This window comes from Sarcophilus harrisii, chromosome 3 (genome assembly GCF_902635505.1).
Source record: "Sarcophilus harrisii chromosome 3, mSarHar1.11, whole genome shotgun sequence".
NCBI lineage: Eukaryota > Metazoa > Chordata > Mammalia > Dasyuromorphia > Dasyuridae > Sarcophilus > Sarcophilus harrisii.
Genome location: NC_045428.1, coordinates 530,456,461 through 530,481,034, shown reverse-complemented (window position 1 = coordinate 530,481,034; position 24,574 = coordinate 530,456,461). Strand labels below are relative to the sequence as shown.

The window sequence follows — 24,574 nt, the reverse complement described above, 5'->3', positions numbered from 1 at the left end:
TGTCGTCACACCACCTTAAAAGTCAGGATACTTGCTACTATATTGAAAGATGTCATAGATGTGACAGCAAAGTTAATAAAGGAGCAGCAGATTTAGATTGGATGCAAGGAAAAACTCAGTAACTGTTAAGAGATATCCAGTAACAGAATGGGCTACCCTGGGAAGGAAGGGCTACCTCTGAAGGTCTTGTCTTCTGTTCGCTTGTTGGGGATATATTGTTAGGAGGTAGTGAAGAACAGTTTCTCACTCAGGTATGGCTTGGACTAAATGGTTGCCACATTCCCTTCTGGCTCTTAGATGTGGACTTACAATCTCCTAAGACCTCAAGACCTTTTCCACATGAACTTTTGTTTATCCTCATCCCTTTCTCCCTTCTTATCCCATAAAGTGTTGTATTCTAGAACTCCAGGGTAGGACTTCACATTTATCTCTGTTATATTTCATTTTATTCAAGGCTAGATCCAACTGTTTTAGTTTTCTTTTTGTCTCTGACCCCTATCTGTAGCTAATCCCTTTCTGTCCTTTGCATAAATGGTAACTTCCTAACCTACTGCCTTCAATCAATCACTGATAAAAATGCTGAACAGCAAAGATCCAAGGAAATGTCCCGAGATGGCCAATCAGACTCTTCTAAATTGATACTAACCCATTAATAAGTCTAATCTTTTAACCATATCAGTCTACCTAACTATATTATGGAGCCTGAATCTCTACCTGGTCCACAAAGATAGAATCAGACACTTTAACAAATGTTTTCACTGTTAGTCTGTTAATTGAGCATAATGCTCAGCCCTGCCATGGTTCTTAGGAGTTTCACAAAATAGAAAGCCAGCTTTTGTGCATTCACAGCCCCATCATCTTACCCTTCCCAGATCAGGCTGATTTAAAATCCAAGTGAAAAGGATGTGCTGGTCTAAACTCAAAAGGACAATAATTTGGTCAATATTTAGCTGTTCCATCCAATCACCCTTCAATTGCGCCTTGGAGTCTCATGTCAGGCTGTCCCTCTGGGCAGCCCATGGTACCAATTTCTTCTTCCAGACATCTCTGGGTTCAGGGGTATTGATCGTCTCTGTCCAATTTGCAGGCAGCAGGACGTGTCCAAGCAACCAAGTGCAGTCCCCTTGGCTCCGGAGGGCAGAGAATGGCCCAGTGTGATGGGGAAGGAAAAGTGATTTGGTTTATCATCGTGGGCGCTAACCCAATCACAAGAAATATGCAATTCACCTTCTAAAGCAGAAAGCTAGGAAAGAGAACCTATGAGCTAGACCCCAAGGGCTCTGTCTAGGCCAATGACTCATCATGCAGCCTCAGAGAGAACTGTCTGTATTCTCTGGGGTTCATGTCATATCCTCAGTAACTAAAGCACGGCAAGGATGGCTGCTACTGCTGAAATTATAGAAACTGGCTAACTATGGACATCCAATTGCTAATGATGGTGACGACTAAGTGCCGATTCAAATTAGTAAGCCCCTAACAAATCTTTCCTGATTCCTTACCACCTATCCAAAAATTTATTCAATTGATATTTAAGTGGGTAAGAGAGATGTGAAGCAAAGTACCATTGTAAGTGGAGGGAAAAGGGAATCATTATCCTTAGGGGAAACAAAAGAGTGCAATGGAGAAGAGGTAATATTTGAGATGGACTTGAAAGCAACAGACAAAAGTAAGGGGGAAGAAGGGCATTTCAGACATTTAAAAAAAGCGAAAAAACAGGATTGAGTGTGCTAAACATGTTATGGTGGGAGTTAGCTGGAATGTAGAGAAGTTAGAGGTGAGAGATTTAAGTTTGGAGAGATGGGTGGTATAAGATTGTAAAAAATTGCTTGGCTTTGAATGCCAAGCAAAGGAGTCTAAACTTGGCAATAGAAAATCACTCTAGCTGTGTGACCCTGGGTGGGCAAGTCACTTAACTTCAGTTGCATCAGGGAGGGAAAAAAAGAAAGAAAGGAAAATCACTAAAGGTTTCTGAATAGAGGAGTCACAACTAGTATTATTTAAGCAGTGGTATAAAGGAATGGATTGAAAGGGGGAGAGAAAAGAGGCAGAATGACTCTACACAGAATCTTAAAGCGGGACCTTGGGTCAGCTAGTCTACTCACTACCTGAAAATGGATAACTTCAGACAGACTCCTCAACAAGTAGTCTTTCAGTCTCTGCCTTAAGTCCCAGAGTCAGAGGTCAGTATTATTAAAAAGCAATCAAGTGCTTACTATGTGCTGTATACTAGGTCCTGTGCTTAGCTATGGGGGATAGGAAAATTAAAAACATGGCCCCTGACCTCATGATGCTCACATTCTAATGAGGGAAACAACATGCAAATAATTATCTACATATTATACATACACGAATACCTACACATAGATGTATATAAGTAAACACACACAGTATAATGGGAAGGTATTTTCAGAAGATCCGCCCTAGAAGTAGATGGGGATGGGAAAGATTTCATGCAGAAAGTGGGTTTTGAGACAATTCTTGAGGGAAGGAAAACAGGAGGTGGAGATAAGGGAGAATATTCCAGGCACAAGTAGCTGACAATGAAAAAGCAAGGAGCTGAGAGATGGCATACTGTGTGTGACGAACATCTATGAGGTTGATGTGAATGGATCCTACCTATAGTACAGAAAGGAAGAAGGAAGGAAGGGTCTAATTTGGAAGGACTTTAAATGCCGGAGAGGATGGTGAGATCCTTGTGCTTTTTGCTTTTTTTTTTTCCGAGTCTCTAACACTTAATCCAGTGCCTGATACATAGTAGGCACTTAATGAATGCTTATTAATTAAAAAGGGAAGTTCAGAAGATGGTGGACTTTGGGTCAGTAAAGACTTCTAATTAATCCTGAAGATGAACAGTCCCTATCCGTAATCCAACTGAGACCTGCTTAGTAAATTAAAAGATTTGGAACAGTCAGAGTTTGAATAACTACCAGGCATTCATTAGGAAATATCTAGTAGACAGCTGGAAATGAGAGATTGGAGAACAGGAGAGAGAATATGTCTAGATCTCTAGATCTGTGAGTCATCTGCATAGAGAAGATAATTTAATTTTGCTAAATCCAAGGGGGCTGATGAGATCACTGAATGAGAGAGTACAGATAGAAAAAATAAAGAAGAGAATCCATGAAAAGGCTCTGACAATCATCCAAAGTATGGAAAGCAAGATATGGATGACCCAGCAAAGGAGACTAAGAAGACATGTTCACCCAATGAGGATTCAGAGTAGTTTGGATTGGAAACCTAGATTGGAAAGACTGGTCAACAGCCTAATACTTCTGTTAATTGAGAAGGAAGAGGCCTACCTGTCTTTCTTCTTGGCTCAATGGGTCAGGGAGCAAGAGTGAAATGTTACTGTTCTTATCCTCACTGACCAAAGCTGGTTCTAAATTGTCATTATCACCTTGAGGGAGATAATCTACTAAGTTTGCACAGAGCCTCGGGGTAGAACCGATCAAGCTGATTGGATAGCAACCCTTCTATAAACTAGTCTAGCCCACAAGGTCCACCCCAGCTATTGCCTGGACCATAAGGCAAGTCAGGTCCAGGAACTCGCCATCTGCCTCTGATTGCTTAGTACTGAGTCAATATTACCTTTGCTCAGATGGGACAAAGTATAACAATTCAGTACTCTATGAATTCTTATGCTTGGATGGAAGCTCTCTTAGGTAGGTATACTCCCCACTGCCTTACACCCATTCATAGCCGTCTGGTCTCCTTCTATTCTACTTTGGAATGTTTGTTCTATTGTTAACAAACTGCCCTTGATATCAGACTTATGGCCTTCCCCTAGGATTGCTCTGGATGTGTTTTTTATTTAGCTATTGCTATGTACATCGTTTTCCTAAAAAAAAAAAAGAAAAAACGAATGTAACCTCTTTCAGGGTAGGGACTATTTCCCTTTTGTTTAAGTTTAATTTTCAGTGACTAGCACACTGTAGCACCTTAATAAAAGATGCACTTACTCAAATCAATGTCTAAGTGCCAAACAGCTCTCAGGCAAGACTGAGAAGAAAGTACGTGTGTTTGAGAGGATGGGAAGAAAGGCTGCCAAGTGTTTAGGATGGGGTATGAAGATTTCTGGGACTGTAGGTGTTTCCCTGGACTGACAACCTCTGTGAGACAGGGTTTAATTTGCTAAATGAGTTTTAATTGAATCAGAGGCAGAGACCACTCATCTGCAGGACTCAGATCTTCACTGACCTGGCCAGTGACTCAAAGGGCAGTGTTTGGCCATAGCTCATTAGGGAGTAAAGTCAGCTGCAGAAAGTGCTTTTTGCTCTGAACACAAAATGAAGGGAGTGAGATACAACCTTAGAGAGAGGCAGATTCTAGCCTGGTCCTGTATATGACAGTAACAGACCTTCAAAGCAGCTTGGGTCGGTAAAACCCAAAGAGGAGGATTTCTCAATACGATATGAAGTTTTGGAGAATACTTTTCCCTTCCACCAGATTGAAAGAATATAGACGATTAGATGGGCACTGTAAATTCCAAGGAGAACAAAGGTATTCTCATTCCACTGAACAACTTCAATGAGTGGTAAGGTAAGACAACTTGTACGTGGATAAAGAAAATTAAATACAAGGTAAATTTTTTTTTGGGGGGAAGGGGGAAAGAGGAAGGCACAAGTAGCTGGAATAATCAGAAAAGGCTTCATGTAAAAGAAGGTGGTTGAGAAGGATTTTGAAGGAATAGAGGAATTTTAAGAAGCAAAGTAAGGAATGTAAGCATTCCAGACAGAGGGATAGCTAGAAAAGCACAGAGATAATTCAAGCTTTGATTGAGGTTTGCAGGTATGGTAACTTTCCTTGATGCAATTATTGGTGAGAATCCAGAACCAACTGATTTTGGGTATCTGGCATATACATATGGAGTACTCCTCTGTCAAATCTGGGGACACAGAGAGAAAGAAATCTGGCATGGAACAAAGCCCCTGGCTCTGGTTTGTGGGCAATGTGGTTGAGTCAGAACACTGCTTTTCTCTCAGAGGGTAGTTCACAGAATTACAGTTTGTTGAGGAAAGAAGAAGCTTTAGGGAACATCAAGCACAATGAAGCCTAGGGATGTTCAATGACTTGCCCAGGCTAGTAACATTGTGAGGATCCAATGAGATGAGGGATGATGAAAGCACTTGGAAAAAGTATGCAGTCCCAGAGAGAAGCAAGGTATTGACCTGTTATCAATAATCATTTGACTTCCCACTGCTATGGCAAAAGACTGACTTGGTTGGGCAGTCATGGAATCCCAGATGGAAGGGCTTGCTGTACTCTGGCCCCTTTAAATGACAGATAAAGAAATTGAAGCCTGACCCATGAGAAGTCCCCAGGACACCCTCTCTTTCTGTCAGGAAAAGGGAATTTCAGAAACCTCCATTTCAAAGTTCATGCCCCGTTCCTCCTGCTCCCAAGGGACAAAAGGATTTAAGGGCGAGGAGTGTTAAGTGACTCTGGGGGGATGGGAGGGTGGTCAGAGGTGGGGAATGACCTTTAAAGTCCCTGGGTCTAAATCCTATGACTCCAGAGGAGGAGGAATAGCCTTTGCCTGGGAGAGGCCAATAATTAGCTGAGTCCCATGGGGCAAAGGACTTTTTCCTCTCTGGGTTACTTCTCTCAGTCCCTTCTTTGAAATGAGGGGGCTGGGTTAGAAGATTGATAAGCACCTTTCTACCACCATTGTTTTTTGATTCCATGACCTTCCAACCTCTCCTAAATCATGGATCTACAGGGGATAATCAGTTCTGGAATGGGCCTTGGAGAGGGACCTTGACCTGAGAAATGATACCCATGGCCTCACATGTCTTAGCAGTGAAGCTCAAGGCAGAAGTAATAAAGTAAAAGAAAGACCTTAAATTCAAGGTCGCAAACATGATCCCACACAGATTACTATGACTTGGGGGTACTCAATGCATGACAAGAACAGATTATACCGTACACCAAGAAGGCAGTTATCTTCATGGAAATCCAAGAACCTGGGGGAGGGGAGAATGTGAGGAGAGAGCATGAACTTAGGTAGGAGAAATAGAGGCAGTATCTTAAGAAGATGGATAATAAAAACTGCCATAAGCCAGCTGGAGGAATTTTTGATGGAAACCACAAACCTAGCACAGAAAAGTAAGAACAATGAAAGAGGACTTCAACTATTTTAATATCTGTGGAAGATTTCTACTTAAAAAAAAAATCTCTTCATTTTCATAACAGATAATGTATTTTAGCAAGTACAATGCAGGTGATTAAGTTTCTAGCATCTGGACTCTGCCCAAAGATGGCAAGTCAATTCTATTCGCTGGATCTCAGTTTCTTCATGGGTAAAATGGGAAGAAATGAATGTTATTATTCCCATTTTACAGTGGAGGAAACAAAGGTCAAGTCCCCAGAGTCATACAATTAGCAAATGTTTGAAAACAAATCTTGACTCTAGTTAGGTGCCTTATCTACTACACCTCTAAAAAACTATCTAAAAGTAGGGCTTCTTAAACTTTTTCCACTAATGATCCTTTTGGCCAGAGAAATTTTTACATAATCCCAGTTATACACATATATAAAATAGGTGTACAAATCAAACCTTTACTGATAATGAATCATAATTTTGTGACTCCCACATATAGTAATGTAACCCCATCTGTGGTTAACAACCCCCAATTTAAGAAGCTTTGAACTAAAGCTATTTAAAGATTTGAGATGGCCTCTGAGGTCCCTCCAGAGCTAAATATATGACAATACGAAACTAGGGCAAAGGCAGCAAGTCTGGACTTAGTGTAGCCAATGGGAACCACAGGGAAGAGTAATCAGGAGAATGTGTTAAAGATGAAGGGAATACTGGCATTCATTTGGCTCTTTTGTGTATCAGACTTTGGGAGATAAAACTGGAAAGAACTAAAGAGAAAGAATCAAGAGGATCCCTACATGGGGTGGAGCAGACAAAAAGTGGAGTAGGTGTGGAGCTGGAGGACCTGAGTTCCAGTCCCAGCTTTGCCACTCATTATCTGTGTGACTTCAGAGGAATCATTTAACTGCTTGGTTTCTTCTTTTGTAAAAAGGGAGAAGCTGGAACAAATAATTTCTCTGGCCCTTTTCAAGCTGTGAATTTCTGACTTATGGCAGGAGAGGTTCTTAAGAATGACACTGAAAGTTTAAGCACAAATGAATTTGATGAGGAAGAAAAGGAGAGTGGTTTCAAAACTCAGAACAAACTAAGGCCAGGTGAATACTAAGGATGACAAAAAGGTATTCTTTTTAAACCTATGTTGGGGAACGAAGATAAAAAAAAAATGTCAGATCCACTGCTGATATGAATTATGGAAAGCAGACTATTTTGCTTCTATTTTCTTTAACTCAGGGTTATTAGACAAGAGATAGGGAGGGCGTCCTTTCTCTTGTCTACTAACACTGAGTCAGAGAAAGCAGCCATGCAGATAAAGCTATTGGGAATACTGGGGACTTCTGAATTTTACTAGTTGCTTGATCATGAATAAGTCACAATCTCTTAAAGGCTCAGAAATTTCTAATGATTATAAAGGTATCAATTTTAACAAAATGAAATTTAACAGCAATGAATAAAATATACAAATGTTGGGGTGGGACTATGTGGTATAACAAAAATCAAACCTGGACTTGGAAGTAAGGAGACCGGGACTTACACTGACTTGCTTTGTGACACCAGGCAAGGGCCCTTCTTCCTCTCTTCCTTGGTAAACGAAGCAGAGTACATGGTCTTTAGGATTCTTTCATGCTTTAATATTTAGTGTTGTTTAATTCTGGAAGCTATGTATTCTTTTAAATCATTCAGGGTCACCAATGAAACTTAGTCCAAGACTTCTTTCTGTCCCTATCTCAATCAAGGACAGGACTTACTTGCAGGTCTCTCATTTCTTTTTACCTGTAGCTAGCTGACAAGAGAACAGGCCTTTTCACAGTCAATAGACTGAATTAAAACAAAAACTCAAATAAAGTAGAAACCCTTTGATTCAGAATCAGAGCTTGGCCGCACTCATGATCTCTGGCCTCCCAGAATCTGGAGCCTGTGGGATGGCACACTTATTTGCTGACCTCTCCCTACTCGTCCCCTTGCCTGCCTGACTCTCCATATCTGGCAAAAGTCCTTGCTCAGGCCCAGATCTTCCTTATCACCCCAATGTCACTCATGGACTATCCTGAAGATCATAAGTGTCAAAAGCAGTGTTTTCTGGCCTTTGGCCAGCTAGAAAAAAAAAAAAAAAGAAAAAGAAAAATAGCAATACTGAAATTGAAGGGGTTGTACCTTCTGATGGAGAGCATCGATGTCAGATCAAGATCCACAATGAGACATGCATGTTTGTACATGGCCAATGTGAAAATCTGTTTTGCCTAACTGCATTTGTCACAAGGGTTTTGTTTTTTCTTCCTCTTCTTTTTCTTTTTTTTCCAATGGGGGATGTAAGGGGAAAAATAAGATAGGAAACATAGAAAATAAATGCTTCTTAACTGAAAAAAATTTTTTTAAAATGAAAATGAAAATAAGGTGACTTCTAGATTAGGACTTCTTAAGGGAGTCATAATATTGTTTAAATTTTTTTTTTTTTTTTTTTTGCTATTTCAGTATATTTGCAACCTCATGTATTTTCTTTTATACATTTGTAACAATTATTCTGAGCAGGGATCCATAGGTTTTACCTGTCTGCCAAAGGGGTCCATGGGCATTCAAAAAATCCAAGAGCCTTGGCCTAGAGATCTCAAAGATTATTCCCAGCTTTTCTCTAATTCCTACAAATTGAGTTCTTCACAGTTTTGAGCACTTTCACAGACTTTCTAATACTAATAACATTCCTGTGAGGGCAACATTAAACATTATCATTTCCATTTTTTACAGATAAAAAAACTGAAACTCTGAGAATAGGAAGGGAATACACATTTATTAAGCACCTATGATGTGCCAGACATTGTGCTAAGCACTTTTTACAAATATTTTTTGATCTTCAAAACCACCCTGAGAAGTAGGTGCCATTATTATTCCCATTTTACAGTTGAGTAAACTGAGCCAGAGTGTGATTTGCCCAGGGCACACAGCTCATAAGGGTCTGAAGCCTTAGGTCTTCTCGATTCCAAGCCCTATCCCGTACCACTTTGTTCATGAATGAGAAGTGACTGAACTGGAATTCAAACTCAACTCTAATGTCTAGCTTCTTCCAGCCCAACTAAGAAGATGTCGTCGGGCTGGGCCTGGATTCTTGATGAGTGCAGGAAGAAGGAGACTAGAGGCTTTAGGAAGGGTTTGACCAAGGTCCTGACTGGGTAGATTTCCCTCCAGCTTAGGCAAACATTCAGGGAGATGCTTGTCCACAGCGCCTCCCTCCCCCAGTCCAAGCTAGGCTTCTGATTTTTACCTGACCTACAGTCAGCCTGTGGTCCTGACATTGGGCCTGAAGGAAGAGGGCCAGCCTCGGAGTCCTGAGAGCCAAGGACACTTGAAGAATGTTGTCTTGGCATGGAATGACAGGCCAAAGAAATCAGACAAACTGGACGAGAGCTTTTTTCTATTTGTGATTAAAGATGGAATGGCTCATTGGTACGAGGAGGGAGAGAAAGAGACAAGCACTAAAATTACATGAATGGTAAGGGAGAATTAAATCCTCAGCCAAGGGGAGTTTCTGTGATTCACATTAACAAGCTCCAGGTACTACATCCGGGAAGGGATTGGCAAGTGCATGTTATCAACTCATTAAGCTAGCTTCTCCAGGGACTCTGGCCAGGCAGGGAGGACAATGCCGGGAACTAGGCCTTTGGAGGCTGATGAAATGGGCTGCCATTTGGTCCTTAGCCCAGGAGGGAGGGAAGAAGGGAGGGGATTCTCTGGGGGAATTTCAAACAGTCTTGCCACAGCCCTGGTGATAGGAGCTACTGCTTCCTGCCTTTCTTCCTTTTCCCTCAACCCACAAAACCCTTTGTTCTACACCTCCTTGAGGTCTTCCCCATGTAAAATGCATATTATATCTCTCTTTGCTCTTAGAGAGAGCAAACACTGACATCTCCTGAACACCAAGCCCAGGGCTCTGCATGCAGCAAGTGATTAATGTTTATTTGAATGTATGGCTGAGCAACAAGTAAATGCCATTACTTATAGCTCTCCCCAGGCCTAATACAGTACTTCACAGAGGAACATAATTAACAAATTAATTTTAGCAACACGAACTAGGCCAGGTCCTGACTCTATGACTATCTTTTATCAAGCAGAACTCATTATCAAGCTGTCAGATACAATATGATAAACATTCATTAAGCTTCTACTATGTGCCAGGTACTGTGCTAAATGTTGAGAAGTATAAAAAACAGAAAAGACAATTCTACCCTCCAGGAGCTTACAATCTGATGGGGAACACAATTCACAAAAGGGAGGGGGAGACCTGTGGTAGCACCAAGGATGCTGGTGGGGATGATGATGACAGTGGTGGAATCAAATGAAGGGTTGTGCTGAGAGAGCGTAAGCCTCAGGCCAGGGTTTGGGAGACCTGGATTCTAATCTCAAATCCCTTCTCTCACTGAGCTTTTTTTCCCTCCTCCATAAAATACAAACAATCCCTGCCCTCATTCCTTCCCAAGGCTCTTTTGAGGACCAAATCGGGTTACCAGCATAATTATGAGGAGGATCCCATTTGGTCATTTCAGTTGTGTCCGACTCTTCATGACCCTACTCGGTGTTTTCTTGACAAATACTGGAGCAGTTTACCATTTCTATCTCCAGCTCATTTTACAGATGAAAAAGTGAGAGAACCAAAGTGCAGTGAATTGCTCAGGCTACTGAGTGTCTGAGGCTGGATTTGAGCTCAAGGAGATGAGTCTTCCTGACTCCAGGCTTCTCTCCATAATTATTATGATGATAACTTGAGTCCAATGTCACTCATCATCTTTCTGCATCCACCCTGCCTTCTCTACTGTGGTCAAAGGCACCAGCATCATTACTGAGAAGGCCCTGCTGATGCTTGGACTACCCCACTCAGATGACAGCAGTAGCTTCTCCTCATGGGCCTCCTGCTTCCTCCTTCAGGCCAGTCTACCACTGGCCCCGACTCCATCAGCTCTAGTGGCTTCCTTTAGCCTCTAGGAGAAAATGTCTGGCTCGGAAGCCCAGCCCACGAATTCTCACTTACCCTCCTCATTGCAATAGACACTACTGTCCCTTCTGCACTCTGGTCAGTCCAACTGGCCGCCTTTCTGTTTCTTATACAAAGTTCTCCATCTTGGAGTCTCTGCATGGGCTATGTTCCACATGAGGAAGGTTCTCTCATTAGCTGCCTCACAGAATCTTTGAGACAGAGACCAAGCACCTCCTGCAGGAAGCCTTTCCTAATTTCCTACAACTACTGTTATCCTCCCCAAACTACCTTGTATTTAGCTAGATTAAAGCATCTGTTGATGTTCAGTCATTTTCCAGTCACGTCCCACTCCTTTGTACACACTTTGGCAAATATACTGAGGGGTTTGCCATTTCCTTCTCCAGATCATTTTACAAATGAGGAAACTGAGGCAAACAGGATTAAGTAACTTGCCCAGGGTCACATATGTGGACTCGCTCTTAGACTGTGACTTCCTTGAGACCAGGGTCATTTACTTCCATTTCTTTGTATCCTTATGCTTGGTACAGTACTTGGCACACAATAAGTGCTTAATAAATGTTTATTGACTGGCAATAGCTCTGGAAAGTAGATGGTACAACTATTATGTCTACCTTACATTTAAGGAAAATTAGAAGCAGAGATTTTAATGATTTGCCCAAGGTAAGATAGATAAGTTTTAGAGTCAGGGCTAAAATCCAGGTCTTTTGACTCAAGTCCAGTACTCTTTTGACACTACCAAATGTCTCTAGTTAGTGCCATAAAATTCAATTACATTCAATGTACAGAATATCAGAACTAGGAGAGAACTGAGATCATTGCCAGCTCTGTCTCATTTTACAGAAATGAATTTAGCTCATGGGTGGCCCTCATCAAGCCTACCATATTTCCAATGGAAATGGTCACTTCACTCCCTGCTCTAGGTACAGCTTTCAGGAATCCAAGGACAGCATATCTGGAGGAGGCATTCAAGGGAGACCAAAATTCAGTCTGGACATTTACCAAGTTGTCTACAACAACATCAGGATCTGTATTCAATGTTTCTAATACAAAGATATAAGCCTTGTTCTCAAGGAGTCTGATAGGGATTTACACCATGCCTATTCCTTTCTCCTTAACTTACCCAAAGAAAATAAAGAATGCCTCAAATTAGAATCTATTCATTTTACAGAGGAGGCAACTGAGGCTCACAGAGAAGAGGTGACCTTCACAGAGTCCCATGAGCAGTAAGTAGCAGAGCTGACACTTGGGCTGAAGGCCCAGACTCGGAGTTCAGCAGCATGTCGCCTATACAACCTTCTGTCTCTTCCGTTCATGTACATCACTAGGATAATCAGATACTGAATGGTCTATGTTGCTTCTGATTTTCAGATTCTGAAGTCCCTGGCTCTTTTTATCCTGGGGTTTCATGTAATGATGAAATGGGCTAACACATATAACAACATAAGGAACAACAGCTCCAATTTCTTTAGTACTTTATCATTCACACAGCCCTTTCCTTCTTACAGCCATGCTTTGAGATAGGATTACCAGCCCCATTCCAGGATACCCAAAGTTCCACCAAAGTTCCACCACACTTCCATTTATAGGTGATTTGGTACTGTCTGGTAGCTGAGAAAGGCCTGTGGGACCAGGGTTGTACTGAGAGCAGGGATGTGGGGGCCCTGACAGAGGGCTCCTCTGGAGGAGCGATTTCTTAGTGTGCAGCTGAGTTTCCTTCCAGGCTTAGTCTTGCTATCTCCCAAAGCTCTGTTCTGGTTCACCAGGTTCCTGGAATGGTCAATAATCGTCACACTCCATCGCTGATCATTGTCCCTAAGGAAAGGTGGGAGGCTCCCAGGCCATCCCTCTGCGGACAGGCAAACAACAAGGCCTGTGGCTGCCTGGACATCAAAGGTGGTCAAACAGACCCAGTGCCCCCCAGCCCTCCGCCTGCTAAGTCTGACAAATGTCATCTGAAGAAGCATCCCCAAGGAGGTCATGACTTTCTGCTTGTCCCAGCACACATCAAAGTTGGTACCACACACGAACTCGGCACATGGATTCGAATCGTGCCGCTCGACAGCGGATATTCATCCTTTGTGCTTGGTTTTAATCCTGTGTTTTCCCAAGTAATTAAGCCCTTTTGCTTATGAACTTGTGACTAAGTAAAGCATCGCTGAGAGGTTGTAACATCAAAGCATTTTCTACCGTCTGTCCCGTGTTTGGAGAAATTGGATTTCTTTCTCTTTTCAAATAAAAACTAATTCAATTTAGTTATTGGCCAAGCATATTTACAAGGGCCTTTTATGGTTACAAGAAGTTGTGGCCACAACCCTGAAAAAAGGAGACGGGGAGAGTGAGAAGGAAGGGAGTAAATAGAGAAGAGGAAGAGAGGGAAAGAGAGAGAGAGAGAGAGAGAGAGATTGATTCAAGCTTCAGATGCTTAGGGTCAAATAAGCAACCACAATATGGGAAAGATATCATGGCCAAGTCAAAAAAATTGTGCAAAAAGGACCCTGAAGGGGAGATTTATGGGAGATACAGTTCCAGGCTCTTCCAAGATATAATTCCTACAATATCAACAAGTGGTTCTCTGGATCTCAGTTGACAGTAACAGGACACTCTTTGAGCCATGGAGACCCATTATTCCATGTTAGCTCACAGAATCTAAAATTGGGATCAACTGTAGAAATGATTATGGCTAACTCCTTCATTTAACTTAGGAAGAACTGGGCTTAAATGACTTGCCTAAGATCATATAGGTACTGAACTTAAAGTATGAGATCAAATTCATGTTTTCTGACTTCAAATCCAGTGCTCTTCAAAACAACCCAGCACTGTTAAACTTGCTAGGAGGGTTATCTTTACCTTGAGCTGAAATCAGCTTCCCTGTAACACTGAAGAATCTCCTCACCAGCAAGTTATTTCAAGATTATCTAGTTTATCTTATACTTAAACAAGAAGTATATCTCTACAACATCAATAAAAGAAATCTACATTTGTTGATACATTAATTGAACAGTGATTCACTGTTCCCATTAGTCCTAGTTCTTGGGCTACCTGGGCCCAAGTAGAACAAATTTATTCCTTCTGCCACATGACAGCCCATAGATATATGAAGATGGGATCAGTACACCCTAGTTCTGCTCTCTGGAAGCTAACTCAAAATAGGGCACTTAAAAACTTATATATAATTAAGGTTATTTCAATTTTGCTTATTGTGGGAGATGAAGAAGAGGACTGCTAATAAGGTCTTTTCCATACACTGGACATACTTGCAGACATGCTACTCCAGGAACCTGTTTTTGACTTAACAATGGGTTATGTCATGAGGCCTCAGCTTAGGCACACCTAAAAGTGTTAAGTAACACTCCAGCAGATTAGGAATAAAAGAATACAAATGATATAAATATACCCATTGTTATGCCAGGCTCACCAAAAACCATTTTCCAAAGGCCCCTAGATAAGACAACAGATATCAGGTTAAATCAACAACTCACAGAATTAGCAGCTTTGGAAGAGACCTGGGAAGTTTCCAGTTGAATTCAGAACTGGGAAGGAATACCTTTTACAACGGTTGTAATTAGCCTGGTGTCTTAAAAAAAAAAAAATTGTGATAACTGCATTTCAATATAATTGATTTCCTTTGTAATTCTATATTTCTTATTTTAAGCATTTAAAAACATGATTCTGAGATGGAGTCTTTAGGCTTCAGCATAACTAAAAAAAAAAAAAAAAAAAGATTAGGAACCTCAGATGGAAAACATTACTGAGAAATAGTCACCCTGGGTTCTGCAAAAGTTTATACCAGTCTCATTCAATACAACAAATATTTGTTAAGGATCTAAGTGTAAGGAATAGTGCTTAAAACTGAATGTGACTAAAATAGAGAAAATTAGAGTGGCAATTCCAGAATAATTTCCCCCTTAAAGTCCCCTCTCTCCCCACCATGATACAGCAGGGTATCCTCATTAAGGGTTTTCAGTCCAGGAATTTCTCATAGTGTGCCTTTTCAAAAGAGAAGAGAGAATAGAACTATAGAACAAGGTCAAAAGCTATGACAATCTTCTGGAGAAGGTAGTGCGAGCTTAGGGAAACCAGCAATGCTCAAAGCCAGCTAGGCCAGCCTGAGAATGCAGGTGGTGAATTGCTGGCATCAGTGGGCAGGGCCCTGCACAGAAGAACTACTCAGTGAAAGCTCGATGGGTTGATTTGTGGACAATAAACTGATTAATGCTCAGACTATTTTTATAGAGAAGGAAACTGAGGCTCAATGGAAAGAGTTATACCTAAGATCAAAGAGATAGTCAGGAATAGAGCTTGGATTAAAACAGGGCTCTCAAATCGAGTATTCTTTCCAGAAGAAACAGAAGGAAGCATAATGTAATGAAAGGAACAGTGCTGGAATAGAAGTGGGGAACTGGTTTTGAGGCCTACCTCTGCCACTAGATTGGTGTGCGGGACCATGAGGAAGTTAACTATGTATAGACCTCAATTTTCTCATAAGAGGAGAAAGAACTAGACAGATGATCTCTAAGGTGTCTTGAAGCTTTAAAAATTTATGAATCAAAAAGATAACTAACCATCTAAGAGTGTATATAACCTCTCTCTTCCCCAACTTCCTCACCTTTTTTTGGGGGTAGGGAAGGGTGGGGCACAAGGCAATTTGAGTTAGGTGACTTGCCCAGAGTCACACAGATAATAAGTATTAAGTATCTGAGACTGGATTTGAACTCAGGTTCTGCTGACTCCAAGACCAGTGCTCTACCCACTGCATCATCTAGTTGATCCTTCCTCACCTTTTAAATGAAACACCTTCGGGGACTGTTGTGAGGATCAAATAAGAATACATACAAGCAGAATACATGTTCTCAAACAAGCAATCAACAAGTATTCATTAAGTACCTACTATGTGCCAGGCATTATGCTAGGTACAAGAATACAGATGCACAAGTCAGTCAGTCCTGGCCCTCAAGACTCTGAGATCCCAAGAGTTGTGAGAAAAAATGAGTCTCTGAAAATATTTATAAATCAAATACAAGGTAAATGCGAAGGGGTGGGCAAATTCTGAAGCAATAAACAGATGTCACTGATTATATGTTTCAAATACCCAGTGAATGAGTCAGAAAATAAGTGCTATAAAGAAGACTGGAGAGGTCAGGGAAGGTTACCAGAAAGAAGACCAAGTAAAAATAAGAATTTGGTAGCTACAAAGGAAAGGAAGCAAGCAAGCAGCATTCCAAGGTCCGGGAATGGCATCCCCTTTACCTCTATTTCAATTAAACAATTCAAAAAAGTGTATACTAATATCTTCTCTGGACCAGGCCCTATGCTGGGTGCTGGGGCTACAAAACTATATGCTACTGGAGGTGGAGGGTGATAAGCAGAGCATGTGCAAATATGAACAGAAAATATATAGTAAATTCTAGAGTTGAGGTTTTTTATAGGGGGTGGCACCTGAACTGGGTCTTGAGGGGAACTGGGAGATTTTAGAGGTAAAGATGGAAAAGAAGAACATGAGCCTTCTAGGGACAGGGGATAGACAGGATATGCAACAAAGAGGGGATAGGAAATAGAACGTCAGATGAGGGAACAGCAAATGGCCCAGTCTGGTTGTACTGAGAAGTGCATGAAATCAATCAATCAATACATCAATATTTATTTAGCACTTCCTATATGTGTCAGGCACTGTACTAAGCACTGGGGATACAAAAAAAAGGCCAAGGACAGCCCCTACTTTCAAGAAGTTCATAATTTAATGGAGAAGACAACATACAAATCGCTACATATAAACAATCTCTATGTAGGTTAAACTGGAGATAGTCAAAGGGATGGAAGGCACTACAAGAGGGATCTGGAAGTTTCCTATAGAAGGTGGGGTATTAGTTGGAACTTGAAGGAAACCAAGGAAGAACATCTCAGGTCGAGGTGAGGGGTGAGGGAAGACAGTGGGTGAGGAGAATCTTGTGGGAAGAACAGCCAGGAAGCCAATGTCACTGGATCAATTAGTACATGTGTATGGGGTGGTGGTAATGGTGTAAAGTGTAAGACCTGAAAGGTCTCAGAATTTAAAAAGGCTTTAGCCTAGCATCTTACAAATGCTCAGGGTGTTTCTCATATCCATTCTGCATCTCTGGTACTGAAGAAGGCAATGGAATACAATGGGAAGAGTCCTCTCTCTCCACTGGGTGTAACCTTCTTAAAATTCAATGGCCAGAAGGGAACAAAGTGCTACTCTGACTCGGAAAGTCCTTCCTAAGCTAGCTCCAGCCTACATTTCCCACCTTATTGGGCATTTCTGCCCTGCATGCACTGAACTTATTGCTATCCCTTACCATGACTCCCATCTCCTGTCTTTGTATCACTGAACTGCCTGTTCCCAACATTGAATGGCCTTCCTTCCTCTGCAGACTTAGGGAAGCCTTGGCTTACTTCAAGACTTAACTTAATGACCCTGTTTGCACAAAGCACTTGCTGGGTCCTCCTCCCATGTACTAATGAATCCCCAAGTAACTCCACAGCTTATCTTTGATTTGTTTTACAGATCTCCCTTTCTCTCTCTCTCTCCCCCCTCTGTATGTGTATACACACACACACACACACACACACACACACACACACACACACACAGATATCTACCTTTGATTTATTTTATAGATATCTATATGTATGTTAGCTCCTCTGTTAGAACACAAGTTTCTTGAAAACAGGAACTGTTTTGCTTTGTTTTTGCATTCCTAGAGTAGGGGCTTAATAAATACTTGCTGATTGATTGGGAAGGAAAAAAATGTGTCCACTAAATTCTTACTGAGCCTTTTAAAGCCCTTCTCCAGGAAACCCTTCCTGATTCCCCACAGGAAGTCACGATCTGTTCTTCCCCAAGCTTCACATGTGCTCTGTGTACCTCCCTCTCTGATCTCCCTCTGATAAGAATAAAGTCTTATTCTGTTTGACAGTCATTGAAGCATTCCCCTACTAAACTGCAAGGTCTGTGGCTCACCTAAACTTTACATCCTGCTCCCCTCCCTTCCCCCAGTCCAACAGAGAGCTTATGTACCAAAAGTATTTCATAAATGTTTGTTGAATCTTAAAGCATAATAAATCGATGTGTTCTTCTTCCTCTCCAACCTGTACTGATGCGGGAAAGATTCCAATCTTTGATTCCCAACCCCCCTACCTAATGTAAATTACCCTTTGACTCACAAATCCTGGTCCCTTTGAATTCCAATAGAAGGTCCGGACCTGTCCCAGCCCCACCTGGATCTGAGCCAACTCTGGGGCTACACCCCAAAGCCTCTCGAGCTAAGTCTCCGACTTAAAAGGACCACACTGGGAACCCCTCTTTGCAGAGATTCCAAACATGGTCACCACGTGAGGATCCTCTGTCCACTGGACCCTCTGTCCAGTGCCCTCCTTATCTCTACCTTCACCTATCTCCTACTTCTAAACTCAATAATAAACCTCTTTTATTAATCTAGCTCTCTGGGCCAATAAATGCTTTTATTGGGAATCCGCGCCGCTTCTAGACCTCATATACTGCCGTATCCTTGCGCCGAATCTAAGGGGGTTGCAGGGGAACTCTGTTTGACTCCCTGTACCCCAAACCTGCCACTAGACCTTAACTAAACCCTAATTTCATTTAGGTACCCCAAATGTAGACCTCAACATGTGGTCTACACCTCAACATTCGGTTCCTAACCTCAACAGTACCAGCTATGGAAAAGGCTTCTTTTTCCTTGCCTCTGGAAAGCCTGGGCAGAGGTGAATGAGGCATGTCAGTCAGGAGGCTTGAAGGGACGAAGGCAACAGGACCCAGCAGTCTTACCTATAGTTTCTGCTGATTGCTGCCACCATGAGAGCTGTCCAACCCAGCTTGTGCCTGGCGTTCACGTTGACACCTTCGGACAAGAGCCTAAAAGAGACAGAGGGTTTTAGTGCTGAGCTTTTGTTAATGTGAGGACACTAAAGAGCAATTAATCACTTCACAACATTTTTTAAGCATCTATTTTGTGTCAAACTTGGTGTTAAGTGCTGAGAACATTAAAAAAAAATCTTTGCCCTTGGGAAGCTTACACACCAATCCCTGCCCTTGGGAAGCTTACATTCTCTCAGGAGAAACAGCATGTATGCTTATGAACGTAGACAAAATAAACACAAGGTGAGGGGAGGCCCAAGTTCCCACACAGCATCAGGTGAGTTCCTATATAGGAGATAACACTTGAGCTGAGCATTAAAAGAAACTAGGTACTGTGTTCTAAGAAGTGGAAGTCAGAGAGGCAAATGAGGGTTTAGGGGATGGAAATCTTGATGTGGGAATTGAGATGGGTAGAGAGAGGAAATCTAGGCCTGGTAGCTCAATGTCTTGGGGAGGAGGAAAGGAAAAAAGGGGAAGCAGTATAGTGGAAAGAAGTTGTTTGACCAGGTCAAAGATAAATTTTGTACAGGAATGGTTTTTGCCAGTTGTTGGAATCAATACCTGGAAAGGTTAAATGAACTAATTCAAGCTAATGAGTGAATGACTATGAATAAGAACATCTGATGTTAACTCTCCTAGAGGTTATTTTTTTAAATTAGGTTTAAAAAAAATTCAAAGCAATCAAATTAATGGTGTATCTAGTATAGTTTAGCAGGCTTCTGCTGATTTGGTAGAAATGGGAAGGGATAGGTGTGGTAGGGAAGAAGACTATTGGGATCAAAAGAGGAGTACTATTAAGAGGGAGCCCTACCTGGGTAACTGCCCCAGAGTTGTTCCTTTTCTTTCCTCTTTTTCTTCACAATTAAACTCACACAATTCCTAAAAGCTTGAAGACTTTTCAAAACAGATTCTGTTTTGGGTGGTTGGGAGTGAAGGGAAGTAAGGGGGTGATGGGAAGGAATTATGGAAGATGGATCAGAGGGGGACTAATTCTAATTATGGGCTAGAAGGGGACCTTAGAAAGCACAGGGTAACAAAACTTGGAAATCAACAAAATAATGTTTTTAAAAAGGGAGAGGAAACCTCATTTTATAGAAGACAAAACCCAGAGTGACTTGTTAAGTGATCTAAGTGTCTGTGTCACACTGTGTAGACTACACAGACAGAATACGGAGAATAGTAAAAACTCAAATTCACTAAACTGCTTCCCCCCCCAATTAGTCAAGCTCAAATGAGATTCTGGATGTGACTGTGCATTATAATCTTATAAGATATGAAGATGACACTGAATCAAGCAAGTCGTTTATTAAGTGCCAATTATGTGGCACTGTGTTAGATGCTGGGCACACAAAAGACAAAATGTTCTTTGCTCTTGGAGAGTTCTATGTTCTTCCTGGGCCTACAGGGGCTTACACTTCTGTGCTGCTCCAAGTTGCCAAAGACAGCTAAGGATATTCAAGTCAACTGATAACTGACCAAGAATTCCCTCAAAAACAACCTTGACCAGGTGCTCACTAGCATTGGCCTGAAGATCTACTTCTCACCAAAGCATCCCAGTCTGACATCTGATAGAAAGTTCTTACCTACAGTGAACTAAAATTTGCTTCCCTGAAACATTCCTTCATTTCTTATAGTTCTGCTTTCTAAGGACATGCAAAACAACCCTAATCCCTCTTGTCCAACCATCAAGAAATAGTGACCACATTTTGCTTTCCCTCTACTCCTGGAAAAAGGCTATTTAAAATATTCTCTTCAATGAATGAATGAATGAATAAAAGATACACAAGAAACAACATATCAGAGCAGAAAGTACAAGTCTTATAGTCAGGAGATCTAGGTCTTTAGTACTCAGTATGTGACCCTGGACAAATCACAACCTTTCCAAGCCTCATTTTCCACTTCTGTAGAATGAGAATAACTGGTAAATGCCTCAGAGGGTTGTCATTATAAAGTCCTTTTTAAAGTTTATAGTGTTAGGGAAATGTTGGCTATAAATCCTTCTCTCTCTACTACCCTGGAAGGAAAAGTACCTAATAGATATAATTTCAAAGTCTTGGTCCCATAAAGAGAAAGAGTGTCCCTGGACTTCTAGGGATGGAAAAAACCCCTTCAGAGTAGCTTAGGGAAGACCTAAGATGCAGGATTTTACAAAACCAGGCTGAAGTTTGGTTATGCTTGTTTGCAAATCAATGCCCAGCAGGGACTTCCATTTCAAAGCCCCCTGGCAGCTTCAAGCTGAGAGCCAGCTGAAAGGGCTGCAGAGGCTGGGGAAAAGGCAGGAGGTCCTCCCTGACTGTTTTCACCATGCACAGTGAATTAATCTCTTTTAAAAAGAGCTATGTTTGTGACAAAGCACGGTGAGTCTGGAAAGGTTAAAATTCCATCATGGAGGAGATGATGAGTGGGAGCCTTAATACAGACTGCCACTCTGCAAGGCAGCTGGAGAAGCAGCATCTCTCTGCCCATAGGTGCAATAGCAAGGAACCTATCTGGCCAAAGCCTTCTGAGCCTCAGGTCCCTATGTTGGATTCAGGTCTTACAAAGGACCGAGATTGAGAGTTCTGTTTTGCTGACAAGGCAAGATTCACTCTTCTTTGCTAGCCTTACTGGTAGGCAAAATTAGTAATTAGCTCCCAAATCTCATTATCCTGAGATACTATGGAAAAAACAGTGGCTCTGTAATCATAAGATCTGGGTATGAATCTCCTGCTCTGCCAGTTCTAGGTCCTTGCCTTTTCTAAGCTGATTTCTTCATTTTCAACAGAGCTTGAATAGATGAACATTCTATGATCTCTGATATTTCATGGTCTGTGGTGGAAAGTGACTCTGAAGGTCAGAACACTGTCTGCTACAATTTCTAGACTTAGGGAAGGCAACACTGGCTCTGGTGTCTCTGAAGGGCAGTTTAAATGTCAGTTCTATTCCTTACTAGTTATGTAATCTTGGATAAGGCACTTCATCTCTCTTCCCTGTTTTCTTTATTTATAAATGAAGGAGTTAGGACTACACTCAGTTCTAGACCCTATGACCAAATCTCCACTGGATTTGCTACTAGCAGCTTTTCTTAAAGGCAAAAGGAGAGACATATGAGCAAGACTGGAAGGCAGCTTTGGGTCCTTCTGGATAAGAAGCTACCCTCACCATCACCCTAGAGATACCTCCCACGTTTTTTTCCTCTTGCTATTTTATTCCTAATCGATAAGGAGCGGCTAGTGAACTTCAATTGCATATTGTTCTAGCAGACTTCTGGGCCTTCAGCTGCTCTTGTGGAGGGGGTACAACCCCATTTTTGTCCCTCCTCCCTCATAGAAGGGGCCAAGGGCTGAAGGCAGTGAGCCGTGCAAACCAGATCATTATCTGGACCACTTAGGCCCTGGCTGGAGCCTGGCAGAAGGTGTGTGTTGATAGCAATAACAGACCAGGTTAAGTCCCTCTTACCTGTAGGCTGCTGCTAAGGCTCACCTTTGGGTCCATGAAAAAGAAGATGTGGATGGAAAGGAAGGGGAACTTCAAAGAGCTCCAGATGGCTGACAAGGTTATCCTTAAACAAAAATGCTGGCCTTATGCATGTGCTACCCTTCCCATAACTTGGTACTACCTGGGCTGCAGGTATTAACTCCTACTTGGCTGGATGGGACCCACCTACCTTTTCATTCACAGGGCTTAGGAATGCCTCAATAAATCATCTTGTTCTTATAAGTGTTTTACATTACATACTTGACTTTCCTTTCATTCAAGACCCAGTATGAGCTCTACTGCTCCCTCCTCCAAGAAACTTTCTTAGTTGGAGTTTTTCAAAAGGATATTTCTAAGGGAATAAATGAACCCTTAATAAACCTCAAAGTGCTATGTATTACTATTAAAATTTCAGCCCATGGAATGGCTCCCTTCTTGATACTCCTATACATGGTATCTCTTCTGATACTTCCCCACTTAGCTCTTCTGTAAAGTGGGGCTCACATCCTACTTTCTGCCTCACAGAATGGTTAGAGGAAAGTCCTTTGCAAACTTTAAAAGCATGAGATAGGGGAGAAACAGGACAAAGGGCTCGGCTCCAGGTCACAGAATGGGTGAATAACAGAGCTGAGACCAGACTCCAGGCCAGTGATCTTGCTGCCATACTACACTCTTCTTCTGGCTGAGATCAAGAAGGTATTTGAAAAAGACTTTTTGAAGAACTGATTTCTGTCATTCAATCATTCTACAAACACTTGTTATGTAACACCTCTGCAATTACTGCTGGACTAGGATGTGAGAGGAAGAAAAAGGAATAGACCAGACCTAATCTCTGTCTACCAGGTTCACATTTAGGGAGGCAGGACCCAACCTTATGAAATGACCAGGTTACAATACAGGACAATATTAAGAGCTTTCACAAGGCAGGGAATGAAAACAATACAAATAAATCCAGAGAGGGCTTCTTGGAGGAAGCAGGCATTCAGCTGGTCTCTGCCAGGGTCCTCTTTGGAAACCTGTTCAATGGGTAAACAGCAGGAAAACAGAAAACCCTTGGCTCTGGCACCCTGGAAAGCATACTAGACAAGAGTGTCAGGAGCTCGAGGTCTCTCAGTGACTTCTTGTGTGATGCTGGGCATTCCTACTGCGTCACCGTCCCCTCTCTGTAAGGTAAAAGGGAGCTAAATCTTCTCTCTGATCCCCTGCTGAAGGTGCACCTGGGAGGAAGGAGAAAGAGGCTGTCTGTCCACGGAATAGAGTAGCCCTCCCTCCCTGGCCCCTGCCCAAGGTAAGTGGAGCTCCATCTGAGTCTGCACATTCACTTCGGGGTCCCTGAAGGAATAAAGTTTTGTGACTCATCAGAAAGTGCCTGGGCCCTATCCAGGCTGACAAGTCAGAGTGGAGAGCTGAGAGCACCACCTACTGGCATGAACATGTGCACATCTGCTTCCAGAAAGGCAGGCTTGGGCTTTATCAGCCACAGCTTTCTCATAGGGAAAGCAGGGAGGGAGGTCCTACTTACTGAAGGGGTTGGAGCAGGAAACAGACTATGAAGGGAAATTCAAACCCTGGGAGGGAAGCTGGACTAGATGTCCCCACATCCCTTCGAGCTGGCTACCTACATCTTGGGACAATTTTTCTGGACCAATGAAAGCTGATAATTTTAGTGGGCAGACATCCAAGGCTAGGATGTCTGCAGCTTTGGGATATGACTATCTATGGGACTAAGACAAGTTTCCTGGACTGCTTGGTCTGAGCCTGGAAAATGGGCCTGTTCTTTCTATTACAAAATGAGTGACTAAAAGATATCAGGATTATGGGATTTGGAACTGGGGGCAACTGAGTTATTATTATTATTTTAAATAAAGGACGGTTGTATTATACACTCCCTAATCTCTCAACTCCCAACTGGTGCCTGGGATTGAAGACCTAATCTTGGGCTCAGTCTGAGATCCAATTTGGAGCTCAATCCAGAACCAGGATTAGAAATAAAACTAAGTGGTACCTGAATGGTGTCTAAACCCACAATTTTGGTCTCTTGAGTAAAGTACAACTGGCCAATTAAATACAATGCCCCAATCCTGGCACAACCAGTCTGGACTCATCTGAGATTATCTACTAAATCATGCTAAGGGACAAAGAT

At 42.0% G+C, this 24,574-nt stretch overlaps 1 protein-coding gene across 4 annotated transcripts in view; it reads right to left on the bottom strand.

Annotated features, from left to right (window-relative positions):
* CLPB (caseinolytic mitochondrial matrix peptidase chaperone subunit B) overlaps positions 1-24,574 on the bottom strand; it is a 176,184-nt gene that overhangs the window by 128,245 nt on the left and 23,365 nt on the right. For all 4 annotated transcript variants that reach the window (XM_031962000.1, XM_031961997.1, XM_031961998.1 and 1 more), the window contains one exon: positions 18,886-18,972. In XM_031962000.1, coding sequence (XP_031817860.1) covers positions 18,886-18,972 — 87 coding nt within the window. The remainder of the gene's footprint in view (positions 1-18,885; positions 18,973-24,574) is intronic.